The sequence below is a fragment of the Chiloscyllium punctatum genome, chromosome 32, assembly GCF_047496795.1.
Source record: "Chiloscyllium punctatum isolate Juve2018m chromosome 32, sChiPun1.3, whole genome shotgun sequence".
Classification (NCBI taxonomy): Eukaryota; Metazoa; Chordata; class Chondrichthyes; order Orectolobiformes; family Hemiscylliidae; genus Chiloscyllium; species Chiloscyllium punctatum.
The window spans coordinates 52,582,351-52,609,374 of NC_092770.1; the positions used below are offsets into that span (position 1 = coordinate 52,582,351).

At 40.3% G+C, this 27,024-nt stretch overlaps 1 protein-coding gene across 2 annotated transcripts in view; it reads right to left on the reverse strand.

The window, feature by feature from the left end:
* scube1 (signal peptide, CUB domain, EGF-like 1) overlaps positions 1–27,024 on the reverse strand; it is a 274,231-nt gene that overhangs the window by 35,519 nt on the left and 211,688 nt on the right. For both annotated transcript variants that reach the window (XM_072552384.1, XM_072552385.1), the window contains 3 exons: positions 6,063–6,179; positions 5,046–5,168; positions 1,667–1,786 (listed from right to left, as the gene is read on the reverse strand). In XM_072552384.1, the coding sequence (XP_072408485.1) occupies positions 1,667–1,786; positions 5,046–5,168; positions 6,063–6,179 (360 nt within the window). The remainder of the gene's footprint in view (positions 1–1,666; positions 1,787–5,045; positions 5,169–6,062; positions 6,180–27,024) is intronic.

The following is a 27,024-nucleotide window of genomic DNA, read 5'->3' on the forward strand; positions in this document are numbered from 1 at the left end:
TGGGGGCATGGGTTGGCATGGAGGGCATGAAGTCACTGGGGACAGGTCAAAGATGCAGGTTGGCATAAATGGGGCACACAGAATGCATGTGAGCGCCAGAAGGGCTAATATTAAAGAAAACCACTGGGACAAAGTCTCAGAAAATTACATATTAAAAAGTACATTTTGCCTTGGCACTTTGTCGCCCTGGAGTCCAACTCCAACTTGCACCCTGAAGTGGTAGATCTGATGCAAAGGACCACTATGTTCTGAATCTACTCTCTCAACCCCTACAGTAGATGGCAGCCCTGCCCTGAAATCCAGTCTCAGCCATTCCCTCCAAAGGTAAGGAAAATATTCAGATAAAACATTTCCCAGAGGATGCACTGCAAACCAAGATGTGACTCCTTTAAAAAATGTTCAGCTCAGGCCCATCATGAAACTCACAGTTGGGGTGATAAGCTTCAGCACAACAACAATCCCATTAAATATTTGAAAAAATAACTAATGGTTCTAAATGGTTGAAAATAAGGGATACAATGAGGTTGAAAAAAAAAGCCTAGCCAATATTTATATGCAGCATGCTGTGTATCATTCTTTTTTTTATTCCCCAAATAAATATATGTTTTTCTGCCCATATGAACACAAGTGCAGTAGCTCCATCATCACTTGATTGGCAGCATTTCAGAACACATTTTTAATCTCATCTTAAATTCTTCTCAGAGATGGTCAGACATTTAATAAAATCACATTTTGACAAGGGAATGATGAGCAAAAGGACATTACAAACCATTTGTGAATTCAGAGTTTTCTAATCAAGGGAAAATTGCTATTAATGCTCCACTAAAGTGGGGCTGCAACTGGTTATAGTACAAATGCAGTTAAGTCATATTTGATTCTTGTTGAAATACCTTACGTAAATGTCACAAATTGGAAGTACTGAGGATGGGGAAACACAGATGTATGGAAGTAAAGTTACTCAAACATGGAACAGCTAGTTATCAATGGAGAATAATTACAAGCAGTCAAAGTTGGAAGGGATTAACAGTGAAAAAGTTGGAATGGGAAATCAAAAGGCAGTGGGAAAGAGAAAGGATTGTTTGTAGGTCAAATAGTTTCTACCTGGTGATGGGATAGAGGCACATATTGCTCAGTAGGAAAAGAATCTGCTTTATTCTAGTGAACAATCCTGTCCTGTGTGGAGGGCACTGAAGATCAGATGAGTTGGGGTTTGATGTGATTCAAGTTAGCTTGGTTATAGTTGATATATTTTTCTTTATCTCATTTTGATCAATTTTTCCACACTATAATCTGTTTTTGGCAACACATAGAATTGCACCATTATTAACAGTTGTGGCCGCTAACAATAATCAAAAATTAATAGGTGTACGGAACCAGGAATAAAATAGCAACTATTGAATACATTGTATTTTATTTCTGTTGAATACATTGCATTTTCAAAACTAGTGAACCAAATACTCCAGTAAACACAATCTATTCACACGTGTGCTGTTTAGTCAGACACATTCTTGTTGTAAATATTACTGCCTCTAAAACTATTGATTAAATATCAATTTACATAAACGTTCTTTTTTTTACCCCCACCGCACCAAAAATATTTTAAACACTTTTCATTCATACCACCCTGATATGATGACAGCACAATTACTAAAAGCAGAGCACTGACCTGCTACAAAGAGTGCTTTGGATGGACAGGACAGGGAGCAGCTCTCTATTCCTCCACTCTTACTGCAGATCAGCTGGACTTTGCGAGCAATCTTTGCATTTCGGACACATTTCACTGCCTCTGAGGGAGAGTGAGTCATTGATTACATACAAAAAAGCTACAAAAAAGTCACATCAGTTACTAGAGCAGGCTGAGAGTTTTATTGCTGTTTTAAATATTCAGAAATAATATATGCTACATCACTCAGCAGTATAGAGGTCAGCAAATGAGGGACTGAAGATTTTTTAAATTCATTTATTGCCCGTCCTGAGTTGTCCTTGAGAAGGTGGAGGTGAGCAGCCTTCTTGAACTGCTGTAGGCTACATTCTAGTTGTATGCTATTTTAAAATATTGGCAATCTTCTGTTCTATGCATGCAGCTCCAGGAAAATGAGGGACTTGATTTTTGGCATCCAAGTCAGCAAAGGTGTCTGACAATTAGTGAAAAACAACATGAGATTAAGTAGGCAGGATACTTCCCAAACTAAGTACATGGTGCTTGATCTCAAAAGATGACTAAAAACAAAGTAAAATCAGAACAATTCGAGTGAGGAGCTGGAACATTACTTGTTGAAAGTTACATAATTTAATGACTTGGATCACAAGAATTTTTAAATCTGTCTTCAGGTTGTGTACACAAACAACAACATCTACATCCAAAGACCATTCACAAGAGCTTTGTTAAACAAAAATAACATTGAACCATATGAAGTGATGTTAGGGCAGATGAAGAGACCTTGGTCAAACAGTTAGGTATTAATGAACGTTTCAAGGTGACAAGAGAGCTGGAATAGTAAAGGGAGGGAAATTGACAGCTTAGTGCCTTGACAGCTGGAGGCAATGGCCCAAGCAGTGGAGCAAAAGAATTCTGGATTGGTCAAGTGGTCAAAATAGTAAAGTGCGGAGAACTTGGCAGATAGTGGGACTGGAGAAGATTTCAGAGACAGTGAGGAGAGAAGGCATGAATGGATTTTTTTCATGTGGGCATTGCTGTGGCTGGGTCAGTATTTATTGCCCATTTCCTAGGCGCCCTTGAGAAGATAGTGGTGAGCTGCCTTTTTGAACCACTGCAGTCCATTTGGTGTAGGTACACTGTTAAGGAAGGAGCTCCAGGATTTTGACACAGGAACACTTGAAACATTTCCAAGTTATGATAGTGAGTGGTTTGGAGGGGAACTTGCAGGTGGTGGGATTCCCATGTATCTGCTGCCCTTGCCTTCTAAGTGGTTTTGGCAGGTACTGATGGCAGAGGTTTGGGGAGTTGCTGTGCTGCATCTTGTAAATATGCTGCCAAGCATATTATATATTGTTGGAACTGTGATGGGGTTACCCATTAAAGAAGTGGGAGCATTCCATTACATTTAGAGGCATACATTCATAGAGCTGTACAGCATTAAAACAGACCCTTTGGTCCAATTCATCCATGCTGAAAGGATATCCTAACTAAATCTAGTCCCATTTGCCAGCAGTTGGTCCATATCCCTCTAACGTTTTCCTATTCATATACCCATCCAGATGCCTTTTAAATGTTATAATCATCCTGGCGTTCAACACTTCCGCTGGCTGCTCATTCATACACATACCACCCTCTGCTTGAGCAAGTTGCCCCACAGGTCTCTTTCCCCTCTCACTTTAAACATCTGCCCTCTAGTTCTGGACTCCCCCACCCCAGGAAAAAGACCTTGACTATTCATCCCATCCATGCCCCTCATGATTTTATAAACTTCTATAAGGTCATCCCTCAGTCTCCAATGCTCCAGGGAAAATAGCCTCAGCCTATTCAGCATCTCCCTATAGCTGAAAACCTCACAATATCCTTGTATATCTTTTCTGAACTCTTTCAAGTTTCACAACATACTCTCTATAGCAGGGAGACCAGAACTGAATGCAGCATTCCAAAAGTAGCCTAACCAATATCCTGGACAGCCACAACATGACCTACCACCTCCTATACTCAATACACTGACCAATAAAGGGATGCATATCAAACACCTTTATCACTATCCCATCTACCTGTGACTCCACTCTCAAGGGACTATGAACCTGCACCCCAAGGTCTCTTCATTCAGCAACATTTCCCAGGACCTTACCATTATGTATATAAGTCCTGCCCTGATTCACCTTAACAAAATGCAGCACCTCACATTTATCTAAATTAAACTCCATCTGCCACTCCTCAATCTATTGGCCCCTTTTGGCCCATCTAATCAAGATCCTGTTGTAATCTGAGGTAACCTTCTTCGCTGTCCACTACACCTCCAATTTTGGTGTCATCTGCAAACTTACTAACCATACCTCCTATGGTCACATCCAAATCATTTATATATATGAAGAAAAGTAGTGGACCCAGCACCGATCCTTGTGGCACTCCACTGGTAACAGGCCTCTAGTCAGAAAAGCAGCCTCCCACCACCATCTTCTGTCTTCTATCTTCGAGCCAGTTCTATTCAAATGGCTAGTTCTCCCTGTACTCCATGTGATCTAACCTTGCTAACCAGTCTACCATGAGGAATCTTGTCAAACACCTTACTGAAGGCTTGTGATTTGTTGATGGTGGACAGGTTTTGGGGAGTTAGGAGGAGAGTCCCTCACTGCAGGATTTCCAACCCCTGATCTGCTCTTATATTCACAGTAATTATATGGCTAATCAGTTTAGCCTCTAGCCAGTGGTAATCCCAGGGTACTGAGAATGGGGATTCAGTGATGGTAATGCCATTCCATGTCAAGGGATGATGGTTAAATTCTCTCTTGTTGGAGATGGCTGTTGCCTGGTACTGGTTACAAATTGCACAAAATATTCTAGTGATGCATTTAACTAAAAATGTCTCAATTACAACACTACCTGGCATATGACTCCTTTTGTTTTAAAATAAACCCACTTGGACATGTTATGATACACCTTTATGGTCTTGATTTGAATCTGGACCTTCTGGTCTATATTACCAATATGGTTGCACAGAGGTTAGTACTGCTGCCTCACAGCATCAGAGACCTGGGTTTGATTCCAGCTTTAGGCAACTGTCTGTGTGGAGTTTGCATATTCTCTCAGTGTCTGCATGGGTTTCCTTCAGGTGCTCCGGTTTCCTCCCAAAATCCAAAAGATGTACAGGTTAGGTGAATTGCCGGTGTTAAATTACCCAGAGTGTTCAGGGATGTATAGGTTAGGTGCAAGAGTCAGGGGTAAATATAGGGGAATGGGTCTGGGTGGGAGACTCAAAGAGCCTGTTCCCACACTGTAGGGAATCGAATTCTTCTTTCATTCCCTTTTAATGTTGATTCTGATCAAACTTACTTTAAAGTGGCTCCCATCTTATCCTGTTGTTTTTAAAAACGTTACTTACCAGCACAATCCTTCTTGTTCCAATGCAACTTCTTCCCAGGAGGGCACACGCATTCATAACTTCCCATTGTATTAACACAACCATAATCACAGCTCCCATTATTAATGCTGCACTCATCGATATCTGCCAAAATAAATTTCAGTGACTAGAATGAAAATCTGGGCTGAAAGGGAAACCGTTCCATTTAATGATTTGTACATAATGTATTTACTCTATGAAAACAAACTAAAATATTCCTTGTACAGAACTCATGTCACAAACAAATACTGTGACAGTAAACAAACATCTAGGTATGAAATTAAATAAATCAGCCAGGTATTACACAATGGCAAGATACAAGCTGCACGTCACTATACATTTACTGGAAACTGGACTATGAGAAAATAATTTTAATGCCTAACACGGAAATAAATTTAATAGAAAAATAAATTGCAACTGCTCAAAGTGTAGCTGGCTGTGTACTCTAACTATGCCAAGTCCAACATGGGATTTTCCTTTCTCTGTTCTATATTTCTTGATTCTGGCCATTTCCCTTTAATTTTTCCCATTAGTATTTGGTTCTCTGTAACCCTTTACAATCCATATTCTTCTGCCTTCTGTCTCACCAACCACTGAACCAGACTTGACTCATTCACCTTTCTTCCCTTATCTGCCGTCTTCAATGGGCCCATCATGGAATCAGTAGGGTTCTTATGAACATTGACCCAAACTTCATCACCCTGCTCTTTCACTAGCACTGAACACTGAAAAAGAGCATGTTTGATTTTTTTTTTGCATCTGTTAACACCCCATTCTCTGTACATCCTGCCAACCCTATTTCCTTCTGCATTGACACTTTCTTCAAGTTGCCTATCACCACACTTTGAAACTTTGTACTGATGGTCCTCTACGGTCCTCCATTTACCACAATATTTCAAAGGATACAGCAATATTAACTAACATTGGATAGTACCTAATACTAATCATTGCAGTTTCAGTCCATGTGTATTATAATGGCACTCATCGTACTGAACAAACCTCCACAATGTGTCAGTCCATATAAAGTATAACCTTTATGACACAAGCATTCAAAGCTTCCTGGGTAGTTGATGCATATGTGGTCACACGTCCTTTCAAAGGAACACTCGTCGATATCTAAAATTAGAGGAGAAAAATAATTACCATGAAAATGCCCCTTCAGATATACTGCAATGATAATGAGAACATAGGAATAATACCTGCTCAATTTTCAAATAGTGTAACAATGAAAAGAAGATTGTTGATATTTAGAATATTCACAGCTGCACTTTTAATGTTCTATGTGAAGCTAGTCACAAAATAAAGAGAACATTCATTGGAACAGTAAGATTGGAAGGCATCAAAGGTCAACATGAGTGATATAAGGTGTTAGTGATTCACTGACATTTACCAAGTGAATTTGTAAACTTAGTTTTTTCAAATATTACCTACAAAAAGTTCAAACCCCAAAGGAGGGAGCCCAATGGAACCTCGTTAGTTTCACACTTAACACTATTACCATCTTCAGCTGCTCACTGAAGAAAACAATTAATGAATTGCGAGAAAATAGTCAAATTAATAATCACTTGGAACAGTTAGATTGATTTGGAAAATACATGGACTCATTCAGGAAAACTCACGTCAAACTAATATGTTAGAGGATTTTTGAAGAGGTAATAGAGAGGGCCATAGAGTCATACAGCATGGAAACAGAGTCTTCAGTCTAACTTGATATCCTAAATTAATCTAGTCCCATTTGCCAGCATTTGGGACATATCCCTCTAAACCTTCCTATTCATGTACCCAGCCAAATGCCATTTAAGTATTGTAGTTACAGACTTGAAACTAAACAGCAGATGCAGTCAGCTGTGCAGGTTCATTGCTGGGCCAGACAGCTGTGCAAGTTTACTCCTTGGACAGTCAGCTGCGCAGGTTTACTCCGTGGACAGACAGCTGCGCAGGTTCACTGCTGGGACAGACAGCTGTGCAGGTTGACTGCTTGGACAGACAGCTGTGCAGGTTGACTGCTGGGATAGATAGCTGTGCAGGATCACTGCTGGGACTGACAGCTGTGCAGGATCACTGCTGGGACAGACAGCTGTGCAGGATCATTGCTGGGACAGACAGCTGTGCAGGTTGACTGCTTGGACAGACAGCTGTGCAGGATCACTGCTGGGACAGACAGATGTGCAGGTTTACTGCTGGGACAGACAGCTGTGCAGGATCACTTCTCCGTTTGTTTCACTTCCCCAATCAAAGGTGAGGGTCATGCTGTTGATATGATTTTTATTGATTAACAAAAGGCTGTTCACTACAGTTCCACATACAGACTGGTAAATGTTATAAGTCATGGAATAAAAGCAATGTAAAAGTAAAATATGAGCACAAAACTGATGGAGGGATAGGAAACAGAGAGTAATGGTTAATAAGTGTTTTTTAGGTTTGGAAGACAGTTTGTAGCAGACTTCCCCAGCGGTCAATATTGGGACACTTTGCTTTGCTAATTTATATATAAATGATCTAAATTTTGATGTGCAGGGAATAGTTTCAAAGTTTGTGGATGATGCAAAACTTGGCAGAATTATAACCTGTAAGGGGGACAGTGTAGAACTCCAAACAGACTTTGGCGTATTGGAGATGTGGGCTGCAAGGTGGTAGATGAAGTTCTGTGCAGAGAAGTGCAAGATGTGCTCTAATGAACATGGAGAGATGGCATAAAATCAAAGGTGCTATTCTAGAGGGTGTGAAAGAGCGCAGAGACCTGGGTTTATGTGTACACAAGTCATTAAAGATGGCAGAACAGGTAAAGACAACTGTTAATAAAGTATACAGTGTTCTCAGCTTTGATTACCCAGGGGATAAAATCCAACAGCAGGGAGATGATGGACACTGGTTAGACCTGAGTTGGGATATAGTGTATGGCACTCTGTACTAAGGAAGGATGAGAATGCATGGAAGAGAGTGGAGAAGAGGCTTACAAGAATAGTCCCAGGGATAAGAAACTCATTTGTGAGGACTGATTAGAGAAACTGGGCTGCTTTTCTTGGGAGAGAAGGCTAAGCAGAGATCTGACAGAAGTGTTCAAGATCATGTGGAGTCTGGGCAGAGTGAATAGGGAATGACTGTTCTGAATCAAAGAGATGGAAGGTCAAAATGCACAGTTTTAAGTTTTTTGTATAAGAAGCAAATGCAAGGTGATAAAAAATGTCTTTATGCAACGAGTAGTTAGAGTCTGGGCTGCACTGTCTTTGAAGGTTTGTGGAGGCACATTTAATTGAGGCATTTAAGAGAACATTTGGTAATTGTTTGAATTGAAACAATGTGCAGGGTTATGGGGAAATGTGGGAGATTGGCTCTCCCCAAATGCTAAGAGCCAGTGCAGACACAATAGATCAAATGGCTTCCATCTGGATTGTAATAATATTGTGACTGTGAAATTTGAACAATAATTGAATATGACATAGTATGGGAAGTCCTTCTGATTGAAAATGCAGACAAGACACTCAAACAAAACTATACACAGAGCCGATGACTATGGGCATTCTTCTAATTGGTCCAATTGCATGGAATTCCTTCCTGTGAATAATACAGTACTTTGTAATTTTCAAATCACTTTTTGAAAGATAAAAGTGTGGTGATAAGGTGTAATGGGTTCATTATCATCTGAAATAAAAGTTGGTATTTTGGTGCAAACTTTCATTCTTATGAAAGGCTCACAGAAAGCATCAACTTTTCTTCTTTCCCTTCTGCAAGCATCTTCCAGAACTTGTCATATCCAATTTGTAACATTCCAGGACATCTTTGAATTTTGCCTCATATAAACCATAGCCAGTTATTTCCCCAGCTGAAACTAGAGAATTCTGACAGTTTCTGTTTTCTCCAGACTAATAACTATACATGTCGATTTTAAATTCAAGTAAAATGAATTATTTAACAAATGTACATCAAGTCAATGCACAAGATAACCCAGATCAAAATATTAAACAAATAGATCATGATATTGATTGCAATATTTTGAGACTGTGTTGTTGTCTGTTTGAAATGCAAATCTATTTTTGTAACGTTTCTCATTACCTCCTGGGATTAATGTGACATTGTCCAAATGTTCCAAAGAAAAAAGTAATTTATGATGCCTCAAACCCCTCATTTCCCCTTGAAAGATGTATAGTTGGTTCTGCCATTATATTTTTATTTTAAAAATATACATTATTCATAACACATCCTTATACACAGTTACTAAAGCAGTTCAGCTTTCTACAGTAGCACATAGAACATAAAATCTAGGAGCAGGAGTAGGCCATCTGGCTCTTCGAGCTTGCTCTGCCACTCAACAAGATCATGACTGATCTTTTCGTGGCCTCAGATCCACTTACTCACCCTCTCAGCATAACCTTTAACTCCTTCACTGTTCAAAACATTATCTATGTTAGCTCTAAAAATACTTACTGAGGAAGTCTCAATTACTTCACTGGGCGGGGAATTCCATAGATTCACAACCCTCTGGGTGAAGAGGTTCCTTCTCAAATCATTCCTAAATTTGCTCCACTTAATTTTGAGGCTATGCCCTCTTGTCCTAGCTTCGCCTGCCAGTGGAAACATCCTCTCTATTTCCATCTTATCTATTTCCTTCATAGCTATGTGTTTCTATAAGATTCCCTTCATTCTTCTAAATTCCAATGAATATAATTCCAGTCTACTCCGTCTCTCCTCATAAAACAAAGTCTTCAACTGCCCAGAATCAACCTAGTGAACCTCTAATGCCAGTTCTTCCTTTCTTAAGTAAGAAGACCAAACCTGCGCGCAGTACTCCAGTACCCTATATAACCTCCCTGCTTTTAAACTCAACTCCTTAGACAATGAAGGACAAAATTCCATTTGCCTTCCTAATTATCTGTTGTACCTGCAGTCCAACCTTCTGTGATTCATGTACAAGGACACCCATGTCCCGTTGCACAGCAGCATATGAAGAAACCAAACATCAGAGTTTGACTCCATCCAGCACACAAACCCAAGGCATTTGTTCTCCTACAGGATTATGTTTACATACAGTTGAGGTACCTGGTGGGTCTGATAACTAAATGGACAATTCACCCTAATACCATATTTAACCCTTAGATGAGCTTTGAATCACATATTCTGCCACCATTAAGGGCACACGTTTCCACTTCTATAACATTACCAAATTCCAACTTACTTTATCTGATGAAACTGTCATCCAGACCTTTAATATCTCCAGGTTTGACTATTCAAATGCACCCCTAGCTAAATTACCACAATCTCAGTCACCTGATTTGAGGTGGTCCAAATCTCTGTCACTCATGTCCAAACTCACACTAAGTATCATTCACCTATCACATTTTGTCCCTGACCTACAGTAGCTCCTGGTTAAGCAATTCCCAATTTTAAAATTCAAACAGTTATTTTCACATTTTTGATGGCTTTGCCACTCCTGATCCTGCACTGGAACTATATTGTCAGCCCTTCAATTTTGCTGTGGCAGAATTCTGCCATTCCCTTCCTGACAGCATAACAGACCACCCTCACCAGGGTGGGACTTCAGAAACTCAAGGTGTCTGCTCACTGTCATTTCTTTGAGGACAACTAAAGATAAATCATCAAGATAACTTGCATGCTTGGGTCTTAAAAGATGTTGCTGCAGAGATAATGGATGCATTGGTTATAATTCCTCAATTCTGGAAGGGTCCCAATAGATTGGAAAACCAGAAATCTAATAGTCGTATCGCAGATAGGTTGAAGACAGAAATCAAGAAACTTTAGACCAGTTAGCCAACCATCTGTCAGAGGAAATATTCCCAATTCCATAACTTAGCAGGTAATAACAGGAGAGAATGAAATTGCAGTCGGGCAGAGACAACATGGTTTGGTGAAAGGAAAATTGTGGTTGACTGAATGAAGGGTACTAGAACATGTAGCTTATTTAGATTACTGAAGGGAATACTGACATCAATGATTGCTACACCAAATAAACACATTGGGCAACATATTAGAATGGATAAAGATTTGGTTAGCTAACACGAAGCAGGTAAGAGGGATAAATGGAGTGCTTTCAGAATGGCAAAGAGTAACAGAGTACCACTTCACCACCGCTGTGATCAGTGCTGAAGCTTCAACTATTTACAATCTATATTAAAGATCTGGATGTAAAGACTGCATTATAAATTTTTGTAAAATAGAGAGTTGTACAACACAGAATCAGACCCTTCAGTCCAATTCGCTCATGCCAATATGATATCCTAAATTAATCTAGTCCCTTTTGCCAGCATTTGGCCTATATCCCTCTAAATTCTTCCTATTCATGTACCCATCTAGATATCTGTTAAATCGTAGCCACCTCCACCACTTCCTCTGGCAGCTCATTCCAGACACATCCTGTGTGAAAACATTGTCCCTTAGGTCACTTTTCTATCTTCCCCCCTCTCACCCTAAACCTATGCCCTCCAGTTTAGGCCTCCCTTGCCCTGGGAAAAAAGACCTTGGCTAATCACTTTATCCATGCCCCTCATGATTTTATAAACCTTTATATGGTCACCCCTCAGCTTTTGCCATTCCAGGGAAAACAGCCCCAGCCTATTCAGCCTCTTGCTTTGGCTCAAATCCACCAGCCCTTACAACATCCTTGTAAATCTTTTCTGCACACTAAGTTTAACACTTTTCCTAAAGCAGGAAGACCAGAATTGAATGTAGTATTCCAAAAGTAGCCTAAGCAACTGTCCTGTACAGTCACAACTGGACATTCTAACTCCTATACTTAATGCTCTGACCAATAAAGTCAAGCGTAGCAAACAGCTTCTCCACTACCCTGTCTAGTTGTGGCTCCACTTTTAAGGAACTATGAACTTGCACCCCCAGGTCTCTTTGTTTGGCAATACTCCCCAGGACCTTACTATATACGTTTTACCCTGATTTGCTTTTCCAAAACGCAGCACCTCATATTTGTCTAAATTAAACTCCATCTGTCACTCTTCAGCCCGTTGGCCCAGCTGATCAAGATCCCATTGTAATCGGAGGTAACCTTCTTCGCTGTTTGCTACACCTCCAATTTTGGTGTCATAGAGTCATAGAGATATACAGCATGGAAACCGACCCTTCGGTCCAACCCGTCCATGCCGTCCAGATATCCCAACCCAATCTAGTCCCACCTGCCAGCACCCGGCCCATATCCCTCCAAACCCTTCCTATTCATATACCCATCCAAATGCCTCTTAAATGTTGTAATTGTACCAGCCTCCACCACTTCCTCTGGCAGCTCATTCCATACCCATACCACCCTCTGTGTGAAAAAGTTGCCCCTTAGGTCTCTTTTATATCTTTCCCCTCTCATGCTAAACTTATGCCCTCTCGTTCTAAGTTTAATGATGATACAAATATATTTGTAAGAAAGCAAGTTGTGAAGCGTGCATAAGTATATAAAGGATACAGATGCTTTAAGTGAGTGGGCAAAATTCAGTCAAGTAAAGTGTGGCAAAACATGGGCTCCTCCACTGGCAAGAAGAATAAAAAAACAGAATATTACTTGAAAATAATTTTAAAAGGAGAGAGATTGTAGGCGTCTGAACAACAGAAAGTATCCTGTTAGATGAATCACAGAAAGTTAACATGCAGGTACAGCAAGTGATTGGGGACACAAATATAATATTAGCTCTTATTACAAAGGAAATAGAGTATAAAAGAAGGGAAATGTTGCTGCAGTTATATGGGGCCTTACTGAGACCATGTCCAGAGTAGCATATGTCATTTTAGTCGCCTTACCCAGGAAGGAAATAATTGAATTTGAAATAATTCAGAGAATGCTTAGCCTGCAGATTTCTGGGCTGAAGGTGTTCTCATTTTACACAAGATTGAGCAGGTTATCCTCATACTCACTGGAATTTAAAAAGGGAGGTGATCTTATTGAAACATACAAGATTCTGAGTGAGCCTGACAGGGCAAATGCTTAGAGGGGGTTTCAAAAAACTAATGGGGGCAGAATTTACAAATAAAGCAGGAGTCTCATTTAAGATGGAAATAGAAAAACGCTTTCTCTCAGAGGGTTGTTACACGATGGAATTCTCTTCCACAGACAGCAATGGAGGCTGAGTCATTGAATATCTTCCAGCCTGAGCTGGATAGCTTTTTGTTTGACAAAGAGAGTCAAAAGAGCAGATAGAGAATTGGCAAAGTTGTAAGCAGGCGAGCTGTTATCTTACTGAAAAAGAGCAGGCCTGAAGGACCAAATGGCTCTATTTCTTATGATCTTAAATGTTAGCTTGCCAATTATGCTTACATCCTACAAATTAATATATTTGAAAAGAAACAGGTTGGTTTAGGTTTAAGCTCTCTGCACATTTTCAATAAACATTGGAGTAGAACCAATTCCAATAAAATTTCCATTTAATGTTGTGCTTAATGCACTGGGGTCAACCTATTTTTTAAAATGCTTTCATTGTGAGTATTCAATGACTGGGAGGTAAGTCACAAGTTAACATTGTTCTTTCATGCCTTGATTCCAGGCTTGAAGCCAGAGGAGATTGGCGGAATGAATACATCTTCAGGGAATTTTCACCAATGCAATAGTCTGTGGAGAGATGACCCATTTGAAAGATAGGTCTTCCTGATTTCCTACTAGACAGTTAAGATCTACTCTCACTTCCACTTGCAGCTTGCTTGTAGTTTGAGTTGCTTGTTATCATTACAGTGTTCAGATTTCAGCACAGATTGGCACTAATTTGGCAAACACATTCGGACATGGAATATAACTGGAAACAGAAATCACATTGATGCACTACAATTAGGTTGAAGCACATTTACTGAAGTATTTTGGGAGTGTTACTTTGCATCTGGTTGTGTTATAGCTGACTTGGGAGTATTTTGTCCACACTCAGTACCCGACTTCAAAAGCTTTTCTATTTCCCAGCACTGCTGTCTCACAGTTTAACGAACACAAAAGCAGAGGAAGCTTAACATTGCTATCAAAGACATTTGAAAGAAATTACAACATTTTGTCCTGTAAATCAAAGCAACATAAAGAGCATGTTTGTGCAATCAAATTCTCAATGGCTAGTAATTTATATATGAAGAGATTTCAGTCTATAAAACCAACTACTTAGCACTTTCTGGTCAATTGCCCCTGCAGCAACCAATAAATCAGCTCTGTACTGCTTCGCTCAAGATATCCATCAATTTACAAAGCTAGAGGAACAGAATAAAATATTAATGACAAACTGCGTCTGGAGTTAATTACAGAGCAAACTCCCTCAGTGATTGGTGTGGGTGTTAATGCCCATAAGAAACAGACTGCTGATACTGCACTGCTTTGTCTGCTAGCAGCTGCTCCCAATAAAGTTGCCCAAGGGGGAAGAAGCTAATATTAAGGTAAAACCCTGCTCCCAGTTCCTGTGGATTTTCTTTGTGCTATGTAAACCAATTACACTAATTATTGAAACACACATCATGGGATTAAACAGAGGGTACGATGGGTGGAGGGAGTGGGGAAGAAAAACTAATAACCAAATATTATATGGATAAGTATTATTATCCATTTAGAAAGCAGCTTTTGTTTTTAATTAGTTCCCTTATAATTGTAGGAAATCTACAACAAAGAGGAAGATGATACTTGCTTAATCAACTCTAAAAGACATCAAGAGTCTGCCCAATAAGTTTACTTTTCAGTGATAGCACTATGTATAACACCCTACCTATGGTCACTAGAGGGCACTTTCGCATGGCTTTATTCCTCTGACCAAGCTAATAAAAAAATGTCATCTCTACCCTGGCTCCAAATTACCTCATTAAAAATTAAGTTGCAAACTAATTTTTCACTCCAATAGTTTACGCCTGCTTACTCCAGTATCAACAGAGCCAACATGAAGGGCTACAACAAAGTGAAGGAGCTCTTATAACACAGTAATAGTGTTCCTTTCTCTGGGTCAGAAGGCCTGGATTCATGTCCCATCTGCTGAGCAGTGTGTCATAGCATACCTGAATAGACAGATTAAAATATCTACTCTGGTATCAATCCTGGCATCTTTTACTCAGGCTCATCCACAACTGCCTACCTACTGCCCAATTCCGTCTATATTGCCATCTGGCCTCCTACTCTGGACTTTCCCAAGATTCCCTCTGCCCTGTTGCAATAATATGGGCTGCTCCTCGCTCACGTCCTAATTGCTCCAATCTACTCAGACTTGATAATAAACATGGTTTCCCACTCTCAGCCTCTTTTTTTTTGCTGCGCCTCAATCTGTTACTATCATCGTTCAGCACGATTCATGTTCTCACTGAGCACATTCACTGATGGGACTCCTCACATACTGTTCTCTTGTTGTTCACGCTTCCCAATTACAGTCATCAACATAGTTTCCTGGCCTGGAAATGTGCTTCCCCCTTGACCCAGTGCTAAAAACATTGGCCCTGTAAATGTATAGTCCTGTTCAGACCTCTTCCCAAAATTGATGGATGTGTTCACCATTAGAAAGAACTGCAAACTGGCCACAGTCTCACTTCTTCTGAAAACAACACCTCAAATTTGATCTTCAATCTTCTTCCTCATCTCATCCCACAGGATCTTTTAATTTCTTGAAAATTTTAAATTGGAGCACTCTTAACAATTTTATGGTTCACCAAAAATGTGCTCACAATTTGAGAATTGGGAACTCTCATTTCTTGTTCCCCACTCATTCTGTGCTCCAATAATAACCTTGCCCAATACATCCTTTGGCAAGCTCTCCTATTAAAAATCTTGCATTGGGTCCAAACTTCATTGGAAACTACAAGGTAAACACCTCCTATGGAAATGCAATATAAAAATGCCAGACTTGGCTATACATGTGACCTACCACAGCATGATGGAGCACCGATATTCTTAAGATTAAATGACATTGTACAGAACCATTACTTTTAGTCAATTAGGAATAATGGAACCTGGTAGTCTACTACATAATGCAAATTATGTTTAGCCTCAAAGCATCAACTGTCTCAGAGGAAGACAGAGAGCCCTGGAGAAAGTCAGAGTTTCCGAGAAAAGGTGAGAGAGCAAGAGAAAAAAAATCTGTGAATTCTAGAAAGAGATTCCACATGTGCACAAGAGTCACAGAAAGAGCAAGTGAGAGGAAAAGTCCCAGAGAGACAGCGAGAGCAAGAGCACAAACATGCACGTTCTAGAGAGAGAGAGAGAGAGAGAGAATGAGTCCTAGAGAGTGAGCTCACATACGAGTTCTAAAGAGAGCAAGAGAGAAAATGAGAGCATAAGTCTTAGAGAGTGCAAGAAGGTAGTCAACAGCTCCTGCAGTCAGTCAGGCTTTTGGATACCAGGCAGAATGAAGGAGGGAAAAGCTTCTGGGTGGAAGAAATGGAATCAGTGAAAATTACAGGGTTTTCAAAGATTAGTCTTGGAACATCTAGAGGAGGAAATCACCAGAGTGATCTGTATGCTGCAGTTAATTTGGTATTTTTCACAAAATTGGGGGAAAGGGCCTTCAATGATTTCTGGGTGTTACTACCCTAAAGAAAATGGGCTCAGATGAGCTCATTGGAACTGGATGCAGCTTTGGACTGAGACCTATAAAGACTGTAATTCTATGGAGAGCGTCCTGATATGCATTAATGTGCAGTTAAGCTGTTGGTCCTGTTAAGAAACTAATATGTGATATATTTTCATAATTTAGCATTTTGATTGTTTATTAAGCAATTATTAAGTGAATGTCATTTTTAGCTTGTTTGTTACAATAAAAATCTTAAATCTTAAAATCCTATTGTGCAACCCTTTAAATCCATTACAAGGAATTCATGAATCTTCTCAAAAATTAATCAACTGCCCCAGGGATCACTACAAAGGTTGTATGGACATTTAAGGTAAACCATTTCAGGAGCCTGAAAGGGTAGTTGAAGCAAAGTCCTCACTGTGTTTAAAAGATTACTTGGATGTTCACTTGTAACATGATAATTACAATGTGATGGACCAATGGTTTCAAACTGAGATTAAGCTGGATAGCTTTTAATTGCCTGACACAGAAAAAAATGGATAGTACAGTCTCAACTTGTGCTGCAAGTATTCAATGTTTCTATATTCCACCTTGAAACATTCTTACAAACATGAAATCAGGAAGTCAACAGCATTTTATATCTTGGCTTCAATGTAAATTTTCAGATAAATGTTGATTGGAATTAGACAGGTTAAAATAGCAACGTAAATAAGATTCTAAACATGTTTTAAAACATGTTTTAAGCAAAAACAGATTTTTAAGCAATAAAATTATCAAGTTAGTATACTGTTAGCAGTTCAGTTCCGCTTCATTCAACAAAGTGCAACTTTCTCAACTGATGCTGCATAGTATAATGATGGTAAAATGGAATTTATCATCCGTGTACTGAGTTTTTAAGGATTATAATCTGGGAGTCCAGCGATTCATAACAATTCATGGATTTCCACATTACTCTGCAATTGTGAGAACTCCTGGAGATGTTATCAATTTCAATGAGTTAACAACTGTGAAAACTGGCAGCACTGTCATCATCTAGACTGTATTTTCAAATTTAATGAGAAAACTACCTTGAGAAATGCAATTTTGAAGTTCTAATCTAACGTGAATCTAAAATTCTAATCTTATTTAATTTGTAGAAGCAATGGGAGCTCATTCCTTGCTTTTAATATGATTGAATAACAACTTTAAATCTAGACTATATTTAAACATGAAAGATATGAGAATTTAAAAATAAATCGTGTTCATGTTTAAATATGGAAACCAATTGAGGTCATACAGTAGTAACATTAAATAAATGGCTAATGCTTAAGGAGAGTTAACCTAATTTTAACCAAGGGTTACGTTTAGGACAAAAAGTAGTTTTTGATGTTGAACTCTCTTTTTCTTACATTATGGTACATATTAGGAGTAAAATCCAATAATGCGCATAATGCTGTAACAATATAGCCTCATCAAGCAAACTGATTCATGCAAATAAATGGGATTGCTAGTGTGGATTTAAATAAAGAAAAAAAAGTCTGCTTTGTTCATTCATCTTCTGCCTTTGCAACTCCTTACAAAAGTAAACACATTCACTTTCAATTTAACAGTATACAAAATTGCATGCTTAATTATGCAACCTGTTTATAATTCATTGCATGGGATGATGACAAAACTTCCCTCCATACATGTAGAAATACGCTTTATTGAATGTTAGGTGCAATTTGCAATGGGGAGACGCAAAGAACAGAAGTGGCTAGAGGTTAACTGAAAGACACAAGAAGGGAAGCTTGTTAAATAGGGGAAAACACTGTTGATTTTCAGAAAAAAACCCACATGGTTCACTTATGTTCTTTAGGGAAGGAAACTGCCATCCTCATCTGATCTGGCCTACACACAACTCCAGACCCACAACAATGTTGCTTACTCTAAACTGCCTTTTGGGCAATTAGGGATGGGCCTGACCAGAGATGTCCACATCCCATGAATGATACATTAAAATGTACGAGACATTCAAGTACAGGAACATACAACTTGGGGATCCGTACTCCATTCCATCCTTTGATCCTTCTCCCCACTTCAATAAGGTTCTGGTTCCTCTGGTTATGCTCTCAACTCTATTACTTTTGCTTGTCTCCTATAACCCTTAACTTACTTGCCCATGAAAAATCTCTCCAATTCTGCCTTGAATAAATTCATGATCTGCCTTCCATTTCTTTCTGAGGAATAGAATTCTACATAAAATAATTCTCAGAAAAAGAAAATCCCATTTTTAAAAAGGGCTTATTTTTCAACTGTCTCCTAATTCTAGTCTCCACCTCAAGAGGAAACATCCTTTCAATATCTAGCCTATTAGTTCTCTCATGACCTTACATTTCACTGAGATCAAATTTCATTCTTCTTAACTCCACTGGGTATAGCCCCAACCTGGTTGACTTTGCTTTACAAGAAATACCCTGCCTCCCAGGGAAACAGTAAAGTGAACCTTCTGTGAACTGCTTCGAAAGCAATTAGAGCTTTTTTCACATAAGCAGACCAAAAGTGTGTATACAGTATTCCAGATGTGGTCTTGCCAAGATCCAGTAGAGCTGTAATAAAATTTGCCTGCTTTCATATTCCATTCTCGTTGTAGTAGAACAATATTCCATTTGCCTTCCCAATGACTTGCTGTAGTTGGATGTGAATGGTGATTCAGGTACCAGGGTACTTCTGCATCATTATGTTTAGCAGGTCTCTCTCCATTTCAATAGCATGCTGTTTTTCCATTCTTCATGCCAAAGTGGACAATATTCATATTTTCCCCACAAAACACTCCAGTCGCCAAATGTTTACACATTCGCTTAACTTGTCTGTATCCCTTTGCAGATTTATACCTGCACCTAACAATGTGCTTCCTATCTATGAGTCACATTGACATTTTTAGCTACCTAACATTGGTCCCCCATTCAGGTCATTGATATGGATTGCAATAGGTTTTGGCTCTGGCGAAAGATTTGGAAAGTTACCTGAACTGATCACAGTTCCTCATAGTGTCTGTATAACAGAAATCAATGATAGAAACCTAAGGTTAAGATGCATTGTTTGACCTCTCTGAAGATGCAGCCATTGTTGATTTCATTGTAAAACTTTCATGATACATCTATTACTAGTCCCAGTACTGACTCTCATTCAATGGTGATGCTAAATAGATAGCTTTACAAATTTGGATTTCATATAGTCATTCAGATAGGAAAAAAACTCCATCCTGTTGTCTATGTGAAGGATCAGTTGTAGATGCTTCAACATCTCTTGTGTGGTTGAGTGTGCATCCAGAACTGTTGCTGCTTCACTTCTGTTTATCAGCCAGGAATTACAATGTTGTTAACCATTGGGGTGGCACAGTGGCTGGCACTGCTGCCTCACAGAACCATGGACCCAGGATTGATTCCACCCCTGGGCGATTGTGTCTGGAGTTTGCATATACTCCCCATGTCTGCGCAGATGTGTTCCAAGTGCATTTATTTCTTCCCACAGTCAACAGATGTGCAGACTAGTCATGAAAAATGCAGAGTTACAGGGATAGTGTTTGGGGGTGGGGGGTGGGGCGGGGATGCACTTTGAAGTGTCAGTGCAGCCTTGATGGGTTGAACACTGTAAAGTTTCCATACAGACAAAAACAGAGTCAATTTCTGCATAATAAAGTCCACATAAACAGGAATGAGCGAATGATCAGGTAATCTATTTCTTGTTTTGTTGGTTTGAAACAGAAGATAGGAACAAGAATAGGCAATTTGGCTCTTGATTAAATGGTAGAAGTTAGTCAGGGTACTGGCTTAACTTCAATATTCTGAATTGTGACATTTCCACCCGTCTGCGCATACAAATGGAAAATCCACTTGGTGCTTCACCACTAACAAAATATATCACCATCTTTAGGAGGTGGGAGGCTGAAAGGAGAAAATGGAGAATGAAGAAAAAGAGGAAAATGGGGCAACCACATCAGAAACATTCTCAATAGAAACGTCTTGTAATTTGCCTTATGATGGGTTGTCAACATTTCTGCACAAGTACTCAAATGAGTTTTGGAAAACGTGGGTTTATTGCCTCTTAGTTCCACCATACTACTGAAACAAACAGAAACCACATCTGAAAAGCTCCACATTGAATACATTTACTCTTACCACACATAGAAGCCGGTGTTAGTTTATACAGCCCTCCGGAGGCTTGTTTGTGTATCATTAAAATTCAATTGAAACCACATTCTAAAAAAACAAATTGCATCGTATTACATTGCACGAAGTAGGTTCAAAATATTACTGGATGGCAACTTGCTACTATAAAAGTTCATATCAGCTAAATTTAAAATGGTGTAAATACACTTTTGGCACTTACATAACTTCTCTGGTGTCTCATAAGGTTCTTATTTGCTTTTAATTCTGAACAAGGTGAAGGATCTTCACAAGGAGTTGGTGGTCTTTTATACTTTTGTCATGGAAACAGACCCTTCGATCTAATCAGTCCATGCCGAACAAAATCCCAAACAAACCAGTCCCACCTGCCCACTCCTGTCCCATATCCTTGCAAACTTTTCTTATTCCTGTATTTATTCAAATGTCTTTTAAACATTGTAATTGTACAAAAACATCCATCACTTCCTCAGGAAGCCCATTCCCCCTTGTGAACCCCATTCTGTGTAAAAAATTTGCCCTTAATTTTTTTTTAATTCTCTCTATTCTCACCTTAAAAACATAGCCCCTGGTCTTGAAATCCTCAATCCTAGAAAAAAGACAACTACCATTAACCCTATGTATACAGTCATTATTTTATAATGTTGCCTCTCAATCTGCTATGTTCCAGTGGAAAATAGTCTCAGCCTATCCAGCCTTTCCTTATAACTCAAACCTTCCATATCTGGCAACAACCCGGCAAATCTCTTCTGCCTCGCACCAGCTTAATAATACCCTTCCTTTAACTGGGTGACCAGAACAGGACAAAATATTCCAGAGGAGGGCTCAACAATGCTCTGTACAACCTCAACCTGACTTCCCAACTCCTATACTCGAAGGATTGAGCAATGAAGGCAAACATGTTATTCAATTTGCCCCACAAAGCAAACCCCTGTACCTTATGATCAGTCAATTGCTACTAAATACTGGTATAGAAAAGAACACACAGAGCTGGGGTGGAGTGAGGTTTACAGGCAGGGCTGGTGGAGTGGGCTGGGTGCAGTCAGGGCTGGGGTGGAGTGGGGTTTTGCAGGCAGGGCTGGGGTGCAGTGGGGTTTTGCAGGCAGGGCTGGGGTGGAGTGGGCTGGGTTAGGGCAGGGCTGAGGTGGAGTGAGCTGGGGTGGAGTGGGGTTTGCAGGCAGGGCTGGGGTGGAGTGGGCTGGGTTTGGGCAGGGCTGGGATGGAGTGGGCTGGGGTGGAGTGGGCTGGATTCGGGCAGGGCTGGGGTGGAGTGGGGTTTTGCAGGCAGGGCTGGGGTGGAGTGGGCTGGGTTAGGGCAGGGCTGGGGTGGAGTGGGGTTTTGCAGGCAGGGCTGGGGTGGAGTGGGCTGGGTTAGGGCAGGGCTGGGGTGGAGTGGGATTTTGCAGGCAGGGCTGGGTTAGGGCAGGGCTGAAGTGGAGTGGGCTGGGGTGGAGTGGGGTTTGCAGGCAGGGCTGGGGTGGAGTGGGCTGGGTTCGGGCAAGGCTGGGGTGGAGTGGGCTGGGTTCGGGCAGGGCTGGGGTGGAGTGGGCTGGGTTAGGGCAGGGCTGGGTGGAGTGGGCTGGGGTGGAGTGGGGTTTGCAGGAAGGGCTGGGGTGGAGTGGGCTGGGGTGGAGTGGGGTTTGCAGGAAGGGCTGGGGTGTAGTGGGCTGGGTTAGGGTTGGGCTGGGGTGGAGTGGGACGGGTTAGGGCAGGGCTGGGGTGGAGTGGGGTTTGGGGCACAGTGGATGCTGTGTCAGAGCTCCGAATGACAGTCTACAATTTTAAGATTAGTGCAATCTGTGCTTCCAAGGTAATGGTGATCAAACAAACCAAAATTATCGCTCTTCCCTGAAGCTTGATAAACTTGCTTGTCAGATGGAATTGCATTAGGCATTCTTCGAGCTCAACCAACCATTCTTCATATTATCCAGCCATTTCTTCAATTTGCTTTTGCTGATCAAATTGCCAGATAAACTTGGAGCTGAACTCCAACTGTAATAAATGCACTTAGAGTTCAGCAAGCAAAAAGATTTACAAGGATGTTGCCGGGGTTGGAGGTTTTGAGCTACGAGGAGACACTGAATAGGCTGGGACTGATTTCCCTGGAGCATCGGAGGCTGAGGGGTGAACTTATCGAGGTTTTTAAAATCATGAGGGGCATGGATAGGGTAAATAGATAAGGTATTTTCCCTGGGGTGGGGGAGTCCAGAACTAGAGGGCATAGGTTTTGGGTGAGAAGGGCAAGATTTAAAAGGAAGCTGAAGGGCAACATTTTCACACAGAGGGTGGTGCGTGTATGGAATGAGCTGTCAGAGGAAGTGGTGGAGGCTGGTACAATTGCAACGTTTAAAAGGCATCTGGATGGGTATGTGAATGAGAAGGGTTTAGAGAGACTTGGACCGAGTGCTGGCAAATGGGATTAGATTAATTTAGGTTATTTGATTAGCATGGACAAGTTGGGTCTGTTTCTGTGCTGTACATCTCAATGACTCTATGACAATTTCTATACTGCAGACATTGTTAAATATTTCTTTAACAGCTGTCTCTGTTGTTACAAAATAATGTATTGTTTTACTGAAGACTTTTTTTCACTACCTGTGTTTATTTGCATAATGTCTGAATTGGATAAAAGCTTCTTACAACTGCAATTGAAAGCTTTCGGGAAGGTAAGGAGGCTAATAAATTTCAATGGAAAAGTTTAGCAGTGGTTTTATTTTTGGTTGATGGTCCAAGACGAGCTCACCCTTGGTTCATGACTCATCTGAGAGGCTGTGAACCATGACTTCATACAGAATGGACCAACTCCACCTAACCTGCAGGGGAGGGGTACTTGAACTATCCCTGGCAAAGCTGGCAACACTGGGAGCCCAGCTTGTGGGCTGGCTCCCTGCACCCTTTCTCGGCTTTGGCAAACATTGCTAAAAACCAGAATGGCAAAACGGATGCCATTATTCCTCATCCAACACATCCCCTCCAGAATCACTTATTTCCATCTTTTACTGAACTGGGCTTGGCAACTCTGTTCCCGCTAGCAAAACACTGACTACATTTCAGATATACCTCATTGCTCATAAAGCACTATATAAAGGCTCTCTCACCTTGCTTCTACCAAATATTATGCAACCTTTTGCCAAAAACTGATGTCATTTGAAAAGCTGTCTCTCCCTTGATGATTTATAGATTCTACACAGAACTAATTCTAGCAAGGAGGGATGGAGCAGAATTCCCATTAAAATGAATGGATCTGTTTACCTTGGAACCAACATCATTTGAACTGATCACTGTGCAAAGTGGGAAAAATGAGAATGTGTACATCGTTAACTTGATACTTTTAGAATGCAGTTATTTTGTTCTGGTTATGGCAAAGGGGAATGGATACAATTTTGATTTATTATTGCAGACATGAATCTTATTAATCATAGCATCACATCGAACGTGTAGAGTCTTTCAGCCTAGGTGGCCATTTGGACATTGTGCCTCTGTCTGTTCTTTGAAAATGTTACCCAGTTAGTTCCACTCCCTTTACCTACTGACCTATCCTCATTGCCTTAACATTTTCTCCCCTTCAAACATACTTCCAATTCAATTTTGAAAGTTACTACTGTCTCGGTTTCTTTTCAAACTGTACATTTCCAATCATAACCCTCTGCTTCCAAAACAAAAAAAAATCCTTTTTATCTCTGACTGTCAAACAACAATGTCCAAAGCAGCTCAGATCTGTTATAATTACTGGAGGTGTTTTATCAATTAAATATGTTTATATTATTGTGGCAAACTGAGATCAGAACCTTTCCAAAACTCAGCCTTATTTGCCACAGAGACGAGAAAGTTCAATGAATTTCAAATTGTTGCCACCGTAAGCCAGACCCAGCTCAGGTTGATGCCCATTACAACATGTATCAATATAAACAGCCCCTAAACCACATGGCCTGAAATCCTCACACACACCCTTTCCAAACGCTGGCATTTCTCTCATTTCTTCCACCACACTCGCCTCTGTCCCCAAAATCTCCGGTTTGTCTTGGCACGGGGTGGTCAAGGTGTTACATTTTCACAAATTATATTTAGAAAGAAAAACACAAACACATGAATAGTACAACCTGACTAATCCTCCCCTATTTATTTGATGACTGAGTCAGATTATGGCATGGTTCTCAGCATAAACAACACATTGTATCAATTTTCCACTCAGTCTGAATTTACTGAGCAGAATTTTAGTTTGATCAATGGAGTTAACTGGTATAGCTTTGAATAAATGATCCAGCTCCTGCCTAATCTTTTAGTTCTGGCAGCATTTTTTTTTTACAAAATTACAACCCAATTTTTGTTGCATCCATGTGGTAAGATTTTAGCAACTGTGAGAAAGAGTCATAGAGATGTACAGCACATGGAGCAATATCTAATTCCACTGCCTGATTCTAACTGGCCCTTCAGCCAAAAGTTTGTTTAAAAAGAGCTAAAAATAATTAATTTGGTTTGCGTGCTAAGTTGTAACGGACCTTCTGGCGCAACAAAGCTATGCCTATCACTTTAAAAGACTGTAGTTCAAAAGACATCCCGAACACACTGAGTTCGTATTCATTACTGACATCCTCTAATCAACCATAGCTACAGTAAAATTATTACATGTCAATGAGGTAAGAACACATTATTTGACAAAGGAGGAAGTTCTTCAGACCACTGAAATGACTTGGGACTGAGTTAAATGAATGACGCCTTTGATTAACATGATGCTTGCATTGAATTCTGTTCTGTTGAAGCCACACAGAGCTATGGTCAATAGATCCGATCACACCCGGGGTTGCGCGAATTGTTCTGGATTCTGTGACAGGAAAACCTGCTGCAGACACAGAGCAAAGTTGCACAATTGATCGTGGGGAAATAGCTAGATACACTGAGACTTGTCACCAACTTGCATTGATATAGAATTCCTCACGTAAACAATGTTTAAATGAGTCTTGTAGCTAAGACTCTGTCTTTTAAACCAAGGCTCTGTCTGCCCTTGCAGATACATAAGATCTTTGACGTTACTTTCAAAGAGGAGGTCAGAACTGCTCTGGTGTTCTGGGCTATGCTTATGCCTCAAAGCAACATCACGACAATAATTTAATCATTGCATTGTGATTTGTGACAACTCGGTTGCAAAGTGACATGTAAATTTCAAATAGTTCTTCATTGGCTGCAATGATAAATACATGTCTATTCTCTTTAGGACGCTTTTTAATAAGGGAAAAAAGATATGGTGAATATACCAGGCACCGTGAAAAATGATTCGGTTCTCTAGCTAGGATTGGGAAATATAGGCACAAGGAGGATTTTGAAAGCAGGGTGAGAGATGATAGGCTAGAGGGAACAAGTTAGAGACAATTGGGGTACTGTTGTAGCTGGGTGCTGGACCACAGGAAGATTGGGGAAAGTGGTAATAGCCCCATGTTAGGACATGGAGAGGATACACAAGTATATAAGCAAGAGGAGGCCTTGAAATGACTCATCAATGGATATGCAACAGAGGACAGACAGGAATTTTGGAGTTCTGTGTGTCAAAGTATGTGGAACTTGCAGGTCAGGGAAGCAGGGATGTAGGATTTACTACAGTTAGATAGTAGGAATTACTATGATTAAAATCACTTTAAAACTATGAAGTGGGTAAATCATTGATTACAGACCTGGTGAAAACTAGCCTGATGTCACACAAAATTTAAGTTTGTATATCTATGTAGCCTTCCACCTAGTTTGGGTGGTAAGGTTGGGCCACCTTACTGGAAGGTCAGCTTGAAGCTTTCAGGTTTATTTTCTGACAGTTATTTATGTGTCAGCTAAAAAGCTAATGGTTGAAAATTCAAACCATCCTCTTCCCACTCCCCCCCCCACCCCAAACACTGATAGTTCAACATCGAGACTCCATACCTTCCCCTCTGATACTTGAATATCCATACCACACTTGCCCCCACTCCAATAATTGAAAATCTATGCTATCCTCCTCCCTACACAGAGTTCAAAATCTATACAACCTCACTTCTCCATCACTGATAGTACAAAACTACATCAACACCCCATAATCCTGCCCAGATAGGTGAAAATCTCTGCCACCCTCCCCAATATATTTGGAAATTTATTCCATCCCCCAACATATATGGAAATCTATTTCACTAAAAACCAATCATTGTAAACTCATACTAACCCTTCCCACTTTCTTATGGATAGTTGAAAATCTATACCAATCTCCCCAATATTTGAACACCACACCCTGATGGTTGAAAATCTATATTGCACCCCAAAATTGGAAAGACTACATTACCAGCTCCCTGACTGTTGAAAATCTATAACATCACCTCACTTCGTTTCTCAGGCGAACAC